Here is a 15,393-nt window from a genome sequence, read left to right on the forward strand (position 1 = left end):
GTTGTTAATTTTTTTATGATTACTGAAGCGGTTAAAAGGCTGAAACCTTTATTATTGCGAATAGATTCATCTGATCGAATTATTTAACACACTAGGCAACGCCTGAAAATAATTTTCCATATTTAAACTTTTCCTTGGACCAGTTGGTTTTATTACAATATTTTGAGTTTGTCCAAATATTTGTAGACAAAAGACCGGATTTCACCCCCTACAGAGTCGTTGAGATCAACAAATTACAACAGGAATGGAGATCATTCGTAAAACATTTTTCAGTCGAGCAAAACTGTGTACATGGCAAAGGGGTGGTTCACCCGCACTATTGCGTCTTCTGTGGGAAATGTAAATATATATATATATATTGAAATGCGAGTTATGTGTAATTAGATTATTTAGGTACTCGCACAATACAACGACCTCGTGTCGGTTTGTCGGTTACCGACATACCGACTATGGCTTATGGCTTACACTTACACAATCTAGAGCGCATCATAAATACACTTTCCAGCGATAGTATCGAAGGAAATCCTGGCCAATTAAACGTCAAAGTCTCGTTATCGATAAAATTTATCGGCCGCCAAACGTCAGGTAGACATTCTATAGTGAGCAGCGAGTGTGTACTTTTCCGAAGCGCAATTACGCGGTTTGTGCAATTCAATCAATTCAAGGTTGAACGTGAAATTCGCATTACGAGACAAAAAATATATTGTCAAATATGATAAAAAGTAAGAGAATCACACGATTTTGCCAGCTTAAAACGCCTTTTTACAATGTCCGTGTAATGATTCTCAGATTCATCAGCTTTAATTTTCATTTTCCAGCTGCACAGATTGACGATAATTTTTTACTGAACCTTTCAAACTTGTCATCCGTTTCTGAGCGGAGAATTCTTAACTAATCCATGTTTATAAAGTGGCGGATGGCACACTGGGCGTCCCCGATTTAACGAGACTGATAAGCATCAAAGTACCGAATAGACGTACAAGACGGTAATAATGGTGATATATGCTATTTTTCTGTGCAACATCTAAAGGTGATGGTATTTTAAAACAACAAATTACAAACAGACAAATTCTACTAATTCATAAGTATCGCCCAAATCCACAAGACACGGAAAAATTACGGTGGATTGCCATTTATTATATTCTTTTGTGTTTATAAACAATAAATCAGCGGCTACTTTGAAGTGCGTTTGCCTGCCAAATAAATAAAAATAATAAAAATAAATAATACAATAAATATAAATCCATCCTGTGTTTTTTTATCGCGTCGTGTGGATTTTTGCGGTCGTTTGAAATGTGTCTAAGCAGTTTTAAGTGAATGAATGACACAGTCGATTTAGTTGGTGAGGGGCGATGCCGGTACAGTTGGCGAGAACCTGAGCGGTAAAGCCAGTACAGTTGGTGAGAACCTGAGGGGTAAAGCCGGCACAGTTAGTGAGAGGTACAGCCCCTACAGTCAGTGAGGCCCTGAGGGATATAGCGGCTAGGCCCCATTTCACATGTATCGTCCAAATCCACATGGCACGGTAAAATAAGGGTGGATTGATATTTTTTATAGTATGGTTTTATATCATTTATTTATTAAATTATGGTTTTATTTCATTTATTTATTAAGTAGCTACTCTCGGGTAAAAATCCTGCAAAAGGAAATCGAGTGGATATTAATCGGCCTCATGGTGTACTGGCTAGTGCGTTTGCTTTCCATTAAATAAATATATAAAAAATATCACCATCGTCTCCCTTTCCGCACTCAGTGGTGCATAGGGCACTGCATTTTTACATGAAGATAAGGTGATCAGTCTTACGCTTCAGGTCCGACTCCAGAAAAATTGAAATATTGCAGTGTAAAGCCACCTTAAAAATCAATATTTCACGTATATCCTGCCAGTAATCGAACCCAGGACCTCAAAAGTGGTAGGCGAACACATCAACCGCTACACAGCGAGGCAGAATTATCTCCACTCGGATTCCTTAATCGGGACTTTTACCTGAGAGCAACAATCGATTCGAAAGCACTCGTCCAGGTTTCTGGTTCTATTTCACACACTGAACCGTATTCTTTATCCACCCGGACACAAAATTATAATACAATAAATCGGTAGTCAGATGGCAGAGGGATCTATCTATATTTTTTTAGTTTTCAATACTTTTAATCAATATTTCAGTAAATGCGCATAGAAAAAAGTATTATTTAAAATGGTAATTAATTATTGAAAAGTAACACTAAAATATTCTAGTTTGTGGCTTAATGTCTTGAAATTGAGACCCTTTTCAACTCTCCTGAACATTTTATTACAGATGGTCCCTTCTGCCACCCGACTACCGAAATATCAATCCACCCTTGTAATTTCATCGTCGCGCGTCGTTGTAAAAATTGTTATCATAAATTGTTAAATAATTCATAGTCAACTTTCATCATCCAGTGTACCAATATTGAAGAACATCTTCATCGCATCAAAGGTGGGTCCATTCCCGCGCTCCTGTCCTTTATTCAAATACTCCAACTTTGTACAAAAATGAACGATATTCGTTTTTGCATAATACAGTCCGCTTATCGTTTACGCCGTGTGGATTTTTACCATCAGTTTGTGCAAGATACAGCTTTTAGGTGCCCAGTCGGTTAATATATATAGAAGGTTGGAGGAGGCAGTCGGAGGAGGTTAGAGGCTAGAGGCTAGAGTCTAGAGGCTAAAGCGGGACTGTTAGCTGTTAGTGCAGTTAGGGTTAGTAGAAACTTTGGGATAAGGTGTGAAGTCCTTACCGTAGCGGCTCGCTGCAGCCAGCGGCGGGAAATGCGCCAATAAACCAGAAAAAAACAGAAAAGCCACGTCCAATCAGTCAAATAAAAAAGAAAAAATATTTACATATTATCTTAATCTAAAATCAATTATAAATAAATAAAAACACAAGAATTATCATCTCGTATTTAGGGTTAAATCAAATCACCATAAACCATGCTACCAATATATTACCTTACATACATTACATTACCTGTCAGTATTGGGTAACCTATGACACGCGAAGACAATTTTGGTACAAACGTAGCGATGGCTATACTGCCATCATAAGCAAAAAGGCAGCTATTTGCAAAAGTCATATTTTGAGATATGACACTTTTTAGTATTTCAGTTATGCAACTTATTAAAAACTGTAAATAATCCTGAGTAAAAACACAGTACAACAATAATTGTTACTAAACATAAAACAGTTTGCGTCATATCTACAATGTGAATTTACTTATAAATCTCTAGATACTGTGTTATTGCTTAAAAAACTTTGTCGTTTTTAATATTGAATTTTTTTTTACTGCCTTTTTGCTTTCCATCAAAAGTTTTAAATTTTTTTGTAGAACATGACCTCACATTTACTTAGTGAATTTTGTCGAAAAGCTGACTTTTTGCTTAAGAGGGCGGCGAACTTTAATGTGATCATATTCTCGGCGTTGTATAATATTAAAACAAATAAAAGAAACCGACTGACTGATATTTATGTAAATATTTTTTTATAACAATAAATAAACAGCTCAAAAACAAAACTCTTTCATTTACTGGGGCAGGAGAAATTACTGAAATTCCCAGATGTGACATACCACCCTAGTCGAGCCAGACTTTTACAGAATTTTGACACACTGGGCTAAAAAAGTTACTCATCACTGACCTAAATAGGTCCCTCGAAAAAATATTATAAAATACTTAGTTAAGTAGATACGTCACTGCATCTTCTATGGCATAACGTATATTTTTTTCAATCGTTTTAATTCATATTAAAAAATAATATACGTAAAAAATGTAAAAGGGTAATATAAAATAAGTGCATGCAGGTTCGACGAACGAAGTCAGTTGGCAAAATAAGTTCCCGAAGATTCGACGAGTGAATTGATGTTTTTTTTTTCACCGAAGAACATAAACTTCCAGCATGAGCATAATCGATTAATTCATTATAAACGAATGGATATAAAGAACGGCTTTAAATTAGGTAAAAGTTTAGGCTTCCGACGACGAAACCGAACAATATTTTTTTATAATGTTTTACCGACTGTTAACTTCTGATATTATAATAATGTACATGCATTATTGAACAAAAATACCTATAAATAGGTAGATGAAAATGAATCACGACCTTTGTTCGAGAAGTACTATATCATACAGTAATTGTTACGATGTTTTTGCATTCCAAGAAGTTATTTAATAACATATTTTAAATTTCAATCAAATGATTATTATTACTGTGATGTATTGGTTTGATAAATCTTGCATAATGTTTAGAAAACTCTCGTACTAATGTCGCGTGATGCAATCTTACGGCGCAATAGAGATGTTAGATAAAATGTATTGAAATATTTAGCGCTCAATAGAGAAGCAATAGGAACATGATTATCCACTTGACTATTCCATTTTTGTATTGTATCGATGATTGAAATAATGTTGCTGTCAACAACTTTGGCGTTTTGACTACACTGCAGTATAAGTGGTTTTAGTTATGAAGGATTGCTGTATTTGATAGCAATACTTTTGATCTGTAATGCGCCCTTCAGGTGTTTATTATATTATGTACAAACATGCGCATTATGAAAATGGCGCTCTCTAGATATAGATAACTATACTTTAAATTTATTGATAACATAATTGCACTTGTAAAATATTATTACCATTAAAAGCAGAAAGCGCCTGCATAAATAACATTTTATTTTAAAAATATTTTTTTATATAATATTTATTACATTAAAAACATACCGAAAGGAAAAGTTATTATACCTCTACGCAAACAGCGCACTAAATTCGGCGAACACGCATTTGCGATCGCAGGCCCTACGGCATTTCATTTATTTATTTCATTTATTTATTCAGATATTTAGAACATTACAGAAAAAAGACCCAATTCATTCTAAATACAATAATAGATCACAAATTACAGTAGATAGTTATGTTATTAAAATAATATAACAAAATGTAAAAAGAAAAATTAAAAGTTAGAAAGTGCTTTCCTAAGGGAAGGCCCACTGTCGTGAAATATGTCGACATCCGAGGCGATGCGATTAAGTAGCAAGTTTGCTCCACCGACCGGCATAACCATTGGCAGGTTGGTTCTGCATCGCGGTAGGTAAAACAATCGACGCTGTCTTTGTCGAAGATAGTTATCAGGTACGAACAGACCTACATCCATCAGAATTTCTGAGTTATGTATGCGACCACCGATCACCTGGAAAAAGTGAACACCCAAATGAACGTCCCTCCTCCTCCATAATGACTGATAGCCTAGCATTCCCAGTAAAAAGTCGGTTGGGAAGAGCCAAGGATAATATGGCATGGAATGCTCTCCCAGTAGATGTCCGAAACTGTGGAGTGAAGTGATGTTTCAGAAGAAACTTAAAACCCACTAAATCATTTGAATAAATTCTTAGCATGCGGTGACAAAGCACATTATTTTTCCTTAATTAAAAAGTTAAAATTACATTTATATCTTTATATAATCACTTTGTAAAGCGCCCTTGAGGTATTATAATACGAAAATGGCGCTATATAAGTTATCCATAATTATTATTATTATATGTTTACTTTTGGATGGGTACTATTGTACACCATATTTACGCGTATACTTATTTATTAAATTACTTTAATGAGGAACCTCAGCCCTACGGGAAATTGGATACAAAAAATGTTTTCTTACGCGGGGTAAAAATAGAGCATTAAATTGTACTGCAAAGTTTCTTGAAAATGTACAGAAAAAATAATAAAAAATATTTTGATAAAAACGCACTACTTTAAATGACGTCACTGGTTCATGTGAATCAACCTATGATCTAAGAGCTATGGAAGATTTCCGGTCTGCTTGTCGCTTCTGGACCAATGGAAAGAACTGAATGAGAAAAAGCGGAAATGAACCTCTGACGTTACACGCGGAGTTATTTCAGAAATACAAAACTTTGAAAAATCGTAGCGCCGATAATACGATAAATAAAAAAATTTAAAAAAAATTGACTTAGTTTAACAGTCTATTAACAAATATTTTTTTTTTAAAAACCACTGAACTTCCTCATTGTTATAATTATTACTATTTTTTTGTTCTCAAAGAATTTTGTTTTATTTAATATATTTATATTTTTTACTTCTTGAAGAAAAAAATCATTTCCTATAAAAAATTTATCTGCGCACATTGTTTAATTTATTTTTTATATCTAAATATGTTCGATTACGAAAACTGTTTATACGAATCTGCTGTGTTATAGTATTTATGTAAAATAATACTTTTCAATTAGATTTTTATGTTTTTTACTTTATATTGAAGTGTTTATATTCTTTTAAATATGTATATTTGTAAGGTAAAAGGCACTGCGTGCCGTGAATATTAACGAATAAACAAATTATTACAATATACCAGAAGGCGCGAAGAACCAAGTTTGCATGAGTGAAGTCGCCGCGTAATGTTGCCAGACCGCGAACGATTATTATCATAACACAAATATAAATTAATTTTGTGTTATGTTTTGTTAAGTGTTACCACAAAAAAATTTTTACTGACAAGACTACAAAACAAAACCAGTACATTTATTAAGCAAACGTAAAAATATAATTAAATAATCATTTAGTAATTAAGTAAGTAAATCCCGTTAAATATTATACTAAGGCTTATTAATAGAAAGCCGGGTAAAAAATTCGACAACCCTGGCAATACTAACAAAACGTCCATCTTGTTTTATTTCACAAACTGACAGACGGTAAAATAATCGAATTCTTAAACAATATTATTTGCGAATTCGCTACTTACACATAAAATGTGATCCCGCCCTATTCCCATTTAATACCAGCAGTATTTTGACACTCAAAAACGACACAATACGGCATAATTTAATTTAAATCGGCAGTTGCGTACTAAGCGACGTCTACAGAGTAACTAATGGCCAAAACGTAAAACTACTCATTTATGAGTAGTTTAGTCGGTTTTAGTTTGATGCGCGTACGCGGTTACAACTAAATAAAAAACTAAAATAAAACAGTCAAACCTGTAAAGGCTTTTTAAAAAGAAAATATATAATTTATATTTGCTTTCTTATGTTTAAATTTGTTGCAACAGAGAGGGAAAACATTTTTGAGGAGGGAATATGGGAGTCTAGGCGTTTACAGGGCAACGGATTTAAATATGAACAACTCCATAGGGAGAAAATCCAGCCAGTCTGCAAGCATTTGGACATACTTAAAACATTGTTGCTTTCTTATGATTTATTAAAATATTTCCATTTTGGGACTATTTTTAATTAGTCGTAAATAATCGTGTTAAAAAATGGGAAACAAGTTGTGGTAGAGTGGGATTAAAATCCTCGGACCCCCTGATCCGGAGTCCACGACACTACCCACGGGACAACAAACCGTAGCGTCGTCGAAAGTCAAAAGTATCTTTCCAAAATGCATAAAAAAATCGCAGATCTATTTTTAATGCTGGGATTTTTCTTAAAACTTTCGAGGAATATTCCTTATAAGTTTGTGCAGTGAGATAACGTGGTATTTATGACTATATTATAAATAACGATAAATGTTTCATTCGCCAGTAATCCAGAAATTCACGCAGTCATATCTGGGCTAGTTGTTGGAGAAATAATCTACTTTATTTTCAGACCCACGTTGAATATTTATTTCGGCTCGTTAATTTGGAATGTTTGGCGTCTCCGTGTTAAATTATGGTTAAATATTATGCAAATTTCTGAATAACATAACATGCAAACCTTTTTAACGGGACGAGAGCAAAAATCGCGTTATGAGTCTGTTGTGAATATGTAATTGCACACAGCGTTAAATTAAAACTCGACTCTCTCTAAACCACTCTATTCCGTGTAATATGTTTTTTAAATGGAGATGATTTTCTGATCGCATTCTAGCGTCTTTCTTTCCATGTAAGCCCGCTTCTGTGGCTAGGATCTATAACGCCCGATAACACGGGAGGTTAATATATATATATATATATATATATATATATATATATATATATATATATATATATATATATATATATATATATATATATATATATATATATCTATATATATCTATATATATATATATCTATATTAATAATCTAGATTAATATATATAATCTAGATTACTATATTAATCTATATCATCGTGGTTTCGGATGTGAAAGGGTTTAAAGAACACCCTGTAAATATTTAACTCTAGTGTGGCTATGATGTAACAAGAGTCTACATAAGATAGGAGACTTGATATTTCTCTCTTATTATTTTTGATGATGAAGTTGTAATTTTTTAAATCTTCAAATCGACGTTTTCCCACCGGATTCGCAAAGTAAAATTTGTATGCAAGATTTTAATATAAAAAAATATTTATCCTTGCTGCGCGAAGAATAATTAAATGAATAAAAGTGGTGGCAATGCAACAATAATCTGTTTAACTGTGTAAGAAAGAGCACGACTGTAGAATTTATAACAAGGAAGACAGAGACGCAGTTATGCGGTCGGTGTTTGTATGAAAGCGAAAACAGCATCCAGATAGCGCGATAGATACATGTTCCGTGCATAAGACTAGGAAAACATGAGTCAGGTGTGTTTTTCTCATTCGTTAATCAGTAAATTTTGCTATAAAATATTTATTTAATTTTACACAAAAAATTATATATATACAGGGTGTTCTTTAAACCCTATCAAATCCGAAACCACGATGATCAGTATGAGCAAGAAAACATATTGGCACATCAAAATAAATTTTTAGAACAACTAAAATCTTAAAAATTAAAGATAAATAAAAAACAACCTGCAGGGGATAAACGAGGGGGGGAGGGGAAAGCCTGATACTCTATCAACCGCACGGCAGCGCCCCCTCGCTTCTCCCCTGCAGAAGTAAACAACCATTTTTTTTTTGTAAAAAGAAATATTTGCGTTCTTACGATTTACCCAAATATTTCATTTTGAGGGCCATTTTTAACGAGTTGTAAATAACTCACTATCAGAAAATTGAATCGAGTTGGGGTAGAGTGGGATTCAGGATACAGGACCACAACCCGATTTATGTGTTTGAATTTTCTTTGTTCTAAATATTTTTTTTAATATGCTAATATGTCTTCTTGCCCATACTGATCATCGTGGTTTCGGATGTGACAGGGTTTAAAGAACAACCTGTATATATTTTTTAATTACAGTAAATCCTTGCGTTGTTTTTTTGCTGAACTTATTCCGTATTTTGCTTAATCTAACACGACGTAACAGGACCGTTCCCAGATGTTTTTTTTAGGACAGCCTTTTAAGAGTCAAAGGACATTTCAAGCTTTGCTCTTTTTAAGTAAAGTGTTGCTCAAATCAAATCAAAATAAATATTTAATGTCGGGAATCAGACCTGGGACCTCGTGCGAGACAGATAACGCTCTAACCACTTGTGTGGACAAGGCGGACCTTGTGTTTTTGATCGAATATGGCCACGGATACAAGATCTGAAATCGAACCTATTTAGGTTCGTAATGATCTGGGCGTAATCGGCTGATGGCTGAACCAACGAGGGGTTCATTGGCCGAAGACATACAGGAGAAATAATACCCGCAGTACTGTGCATAGATTGTATGTATACACGGGTACGGCGGGCGAGCACGTGGTTCGCCAGGTAGGTACCGGGCATTACATACATATGTGTATGTAGGAATGTAGGTACTCCCATTCTGCGGCCCGAGTGTCTATAATACTCTAGTCGTGAAAATTACTGTGACCTTTTACACAATTTTATTAGCACGCTAAGCGAAATAGCATAGCATGTTATGCGCTATATAGATATACCGAATATATATAGATATACCGAATATATATAGATATACCGAATATATATTGATATACCGAATGGCCCATTTCAGACGTATCGTCCAAATAAGGGTTGATTAGCATATATTTTACGAGTATTGTTTTGCGTAAAAAAATAATCAGCGGCTACTTTCCTGAAATCCTGCAAAAAGAATTCTAGTAGAGATTAGTCGGCCCCACGACGTAATGGTTAATGCGTTTACCTATCCATATTTTTTTTTTTTTAAAAAGGTAAAATTTCTTATTTTTCGTAAAACCACTCACAGCCAACTTCGATTGTCCGGATTAATGAGTGCCAGATTTTATTCGGCCTCGTGGTGTAATGGTTAGCGCGTTTGCTTACCATGCAAGAGATCTCGAGTTCGATTCCTAAGACTGATCATCTTACCTTCATGAAACAAAAATGATCAAGATACGATGCGATCGGTGTACCGATACAGTGCCATATGCACCATTAGATGCGGGAAGGGAATGGTGATGATGATGATGATGAGATTTTATTGCTTTTGGAATAATACAGCGAATTAAACATGTCCAGCAAAGTTAATTGCACAATTAAATTAAAATTAAAAATATCCCCTTTTTATTTCCTGATAACGATTTGGATATTTGGCAATCCAGATGTCTAGAGTTCGGATTAACGAAGTTCTACTGTATATGCTATTTGCCGCTGCTTTCAGCTATTGCATGTTAATTTAATAGCTGCTATTTACTGTCAATCTAGTGATGTAGTGGTCAGCCCGTGCGCCTACCATGCAAGAGGTCTCGGGTTCGATTCCCGACATGGTTGACATGAAACATTTATTTAAAAAGGTGTTTTTACACTAGAGTATTTCAGTCCCTGGACTAGCACCAGAAGCGTAAAACGAATCATCTTACCTTCATGTAACAGAAATGATCAAGATATACGCAGCGATTGGTATACCAATCCAGTTCCTAATGCACTATTAGGTGCGAAAAGGGAATGATGATGATGATGATTTACTAATAGCTTACCGGCTAAATTTCCATCTTAATAACTTCCTGGGGAATGAAATCCAATGTTGTCTACAAACACTTGGACATGCTCAAAATATTATTGATTTGAATCATTTTTTTGCAAACTATAAATGGGGCCTATTTTTCTAACCATCCATGCACTCTGTAACTATAAGACGCGTTGAAAAGACGCGTATAAAACTCCTATGCATCGTTTCAAATTCAAGACATTGAGAAAGTAAAGCTTTTTTTTTTTATTTGTTAAAATACTATTTTATAAGAGATACTATTTTACTAGACAAATTAAAAATTAATGATTTTTTTAAAGCATTGTTTTATTGAAATTACTCCGCCTGTGGCTTCGCAAGTTCTCTACGGCGAATTGTCCCGATTGGTGGGTTAGTTTCTCGGTAATCGTAAATGTTTGCCATTGGTTGATTTCGGAGAATTGAGGATGTCGTTCAAAGTGATTCATTTTAATTAATTTTTCATACATTTTAAAGAAACTTCGAAATACAATTAAATGCTCCAATATTTACCGCGCGTAAAAAAACATAGTTTATATCCAATTCCACGTTGCACGGAACTTCTTCATTGGTAAATGAAAACTAGAATCCCAACCACATATGCGCTCTGTAGCTGCAAGACGTGTTGAGATATTTGTTGAACAGCGGCCTCGAAGTGATTTTTACGAAAATGGGCTATAAAAATTATCCAAAATAAATAAAAATAATAAAAATATTATTAATGCTACGCATATAATAACATATATCTGCTCATCATCGTTAGACTCATCCTTATTTAATTATAAATTCATATATAACTTTACCCACATTGACGATAATCAAATTTAGTAAGTGCAATTAGCAATCGCTACTGCTATTCGTATTTCATTACGATTTCCGGATGCAAATGCTAATTTTATTATTATTCTATAGTTTATGGCCGCGGGCGCTATGGCCAAGTTCACGGAACGCCTTTTATTTCGGAAAAATAACGCCTGATCACAATTTATTATGCCCGCCACCGACGCGATGATTCGTATGTCGCGGCCTCTTTCCCGTCCCCGATGCTTTACGCGCGAATGAACGAGACGGGCTAATGATTTGGAATGCGATAGACGAGGACGAATTTATCGCCACGCATTTTTTTCCCATTCGTACGTCGGCGTCGTGATTCGAGAAGATGAGAGAATTCGCAAGGGTCAAATTTAGATCCTGAAGAAAGATGCGTCGTAGAAGAAACGCGACGCGACGCGACGCGACGCGACGTACTAGGAAAACCTGCTAAAAGTTTAACTATTGAAACATTTAAATTTATTGCTACAGAGAGGGAAAACATTTTTATTCAGTTAGTAAACACTAGTCGAAAGTTTAATCAATTATTGTACTTAGCGTACTTGTTGTACCTACCTAGGTACTTGTTTATGATTTAATTATGTCAAATTATCGGATCAAATACTTTTATAATCAACTATTATGATCGTCTAGAGTACTTTCATATCTTTAGTTTAGAATTCAGAGGGATTTTGGCTGGTTTAATATTCTTGCACAAATTAATATCTAACTGTATGTATATCTAACTGTATCCTTGCTCAGATAATCCTCAATGTACCTCGCCGTAACTTGCGTACCAACCCTGTCTTTGCTGTAGGAAATTATAAAACTAACATCGGATTCTTTTCCCCTCTGCCGAGGATCCTCAGAACAGTGAACGAAATCTCACTAAACGGTACTGTCGATGTGTTCCTACAGCGAGGGCAGGCATTTAAGAAGCAAGCGGTGTTGTCTCTCCTGACTCGCGATGTCCCACTTGCCATTTCCGCCTATTTATACCTTTTGTTAATTATACATTTTGTAAATTTAAGTAGATTTTAAGACCGTTTAGATTAAGTATTACTCATAAATGCCAATCTATTAGGGCTTACTTAAGCCTGCTGATTGGCTTTGAAAAACATAAAATAATGCATTTTCAAATATAGAATTATTTTTGCTAATGTCAAACTCTGATCTTCCAACCAACAGCGGTGCACTGTATGTGGGAATGCGATTTAAAAAATGTCAGTTGATATTGTTTTATCGTTACTGAAAATCCATTGAAAATAAATAAATGGGTAGACATTATAATGAATTTAAGGAAATAATCTGATTAGGATCCATAAAAAACGAATGTTGTTGGTAAACATTCAAAACGAACTTTTTTTTATACAGTAAAAAACATCTTCCCAATTTTTTATTTAATGCAATCTCGTCGGATGCAACCCTTGTGATGGATAATAAAAACATTAACGCTCCAAACTTTTTTTCTAATAAATAAATTGAAGATTTTAAAAGTATAAATACGCTCGTGGCAAATATCTACATTTCGCTAAAAATTGAGAAGAAGAAATTAGGCCTTGTTAGGAAGCTGTGTCGGTCAAAGACCGTTTCATGCAGTTTTTGTTTTCAGTGTGCCAAAATGTGGCATTTATTGGCAAAAAAATACTACATATGAGGGCATTAGAAGCGAACTTAGAAATCTCAATTGAAGGAGTTACGGAGATATTTGCGAAAAACTTTGAAAAAAGAATTGTGAGGTTTCTTATTATGCTTCACTAACTCAATGGAGAATGCTAAGTTTGTGGTGTCAAGTAGTACAATTGAGATCTGTTTTTACAAGATTTAGAGACGGTTTTGAATTACGCTATTTAATAATATAAATAATAAAAAAACGCTAAAAACTACCTACCTAAAAAGGTAGGTAGTTTTTTATGTATGGTTTATTTTGGCATCAATAACTTATTTTCCACTATTGTTGGCGATTTCTAAGTTTGCTTCTGATACCCTCATCTGTTTAAAAATTACTTTCTACGTAAATCTTTGAAAATAAATAAAATATACACATTTGCGCATTTGCGCATAACTCCGGAATTGTATCATAATTATTAATACCGATGCATAAGAATTGAGGAGCGGTAGTTGAATTAAACATAGGTGGAATAAAATGTGGCAAAAGAAATAGTTTCAAAAATGAAGCCTCGCTGACATCGAATAAAAACCGATATACGAGAAAGAAAGGAGTCTGAAGACTAAGGCAATTTTATTGTTCTTATCGAATCTGTAATCTCAGATGGGTGCCATCTCCGCTTGTTCAGATGTTCCGCGGCAGGACAAGGCTAATTTGCATATAATTACGCGGAACTCCGCGTCTCGCGTTCCGCCATCGCAAGTTGCAGGCTGCGAGTTGCACGCACCGTGTACTTCAGGGACGGGCCTCATCTATATTGATACGAACACCACTAGGCCAGGGGTGGTATTCTAAATCTTCTCTATCCCCTAGAGAGTGATTAATTGGAGGATTTTTATTTTTTGCATGCACCTAAACTTTGCTTCATTTATGGCCACAATGATGATTAAACGTCAAATAAATACGAACACGTGAAACCGTGTATGAAGATTTTTATTTAGAACATTAATGCCACCTTAAGCATTACCCGAAACACTTCATTAGGTTTAATTGACCGAGCCGTAATTTTTTATTTTTAAAGGAAAAAATAAATATTAGCGTTCTCATGATTTACCCAAATATTTTATTTTGAGGGCCATTTTCAACGAGTTGATAATAACTCACTATTAGAACATGGGAATCAAGTTGGGGTAGAGTGGGATTCGAACCACGGACCTTTGGTCCGTGAGTCCGAGGCACTAGCCACAGTACCACGACCTGATTCAGTGAGTTCGTTTTTTTACGTTTTTCAAACAGTTTTCTATTTTATTTGACGTTTAATCATCAGTGTGGCCATTATATAAGGCAAAGTATCGTCGCATTAAAAAAATAAAATACCCAAATTAACCACACTCTAGGGGGTAGAGAAGGTTCAGAATACCATCCCAGGCCGGAGACCGGGAACTGCAGCGTATCTTGATCATTTCTGTTAGACGGGGTAAGATAATAAGTCTTACGTTTTACCAGTCCAAGGACAATGAAATATTCTAATGAACACCTTATTACATAAATATTTCGCGTCAATCATATCGGGAATCGAACCAGAGACCTCTTGCATACAATTTGTGTTTAAAGAGAATATTGTGAGTTCAAATATGATCAGTATAATATTTGTTATTAACATAATATGTTGTGTCCGTTTTTCCCTTAATTTAAAAATGAGCACCGAAAGTAAAACAAAATGATAAAGGTTATGAGTTATTCGAAAGTAAATTTTCTTCGCTTCTTTGTTCGCGTTTGATAGAGGAAATAAAGCTGCCAAAGCTGCTCGCGATATTTGCGCAGTGTACGGTGAAGATGATACGAATTATGGACTAATTTGTTGTAAAATAATGAAGGAGAATACATTAATGACCAATTCGTTGTAATTTGTTTTTGCTTTGTCCTCTCGTTCTGTTCATTTGGAAAAAACAGACACATGTTGATACGGCAACACCCAACGCATTTATTAATGCAGCTTGCCCACCACACGCCGCACACCGCACTTGAGGACATACGTCTCCATGGCGGTGCCCACATCAGCGAAAAGTTTCTCGTTGCCGAACGAGAAAAGCTGCCCGAAGGAGCTCTCTGTAATCTGGTAAATACGTAGGTACTCAGACTTACGTTGATTTGTTATTATTATTGATGATTATAAATATT

At 34.8% G+C, this 15,393-nt stretch overlaps 1 protein-coding gene across 6 annotated transcripts in view; it reads right to left on the reverse strand.

Annotated features, from left to right (window-relative positions):
• Synd (protein kinase C and casein kinase substrate in neurons protein Synd) overlaps positions 1–15,393 on the reverse strand; it is a 70,933-nt gene that overhangs the window by 20,539 nt on the left and 35,001 nt on the right. For 3 of the 6 annotated variants that reach the window (XM_088233824.1, XM_088233822.1, XM_088233820.1), the window contains exon 5: positions 2,761–2,772. The exons of the other annotated variants lie outside the window; for them this stretch is intronic. In XM_088233824.1, coding sequence (XP_088089950.1) covers positions 2,761–2,772 — 12 coding nt within the window. The remainder of the gene's footprint in view (positions 1–2,760; positions 2,773–15,393) is intronic. 6 annotated transcript variants of the gene reach the window in all.

Source organism: Micrasema longulum, unplaced genomic scaffold, assembly GCF_059751315.1.
Source record: "Micrasema longulum isolate JH-2025_06_02 unplaced genomic scaffold, ASM5975131v1 h1tg001151l, whole genome shotgun sequence".
Lineage (NCBI taxonomy): Eukaryota > Metazoa > Arthropoda > Insecta > Trichoptera > Brachycentridae > Micrasema > Micrasema longulum.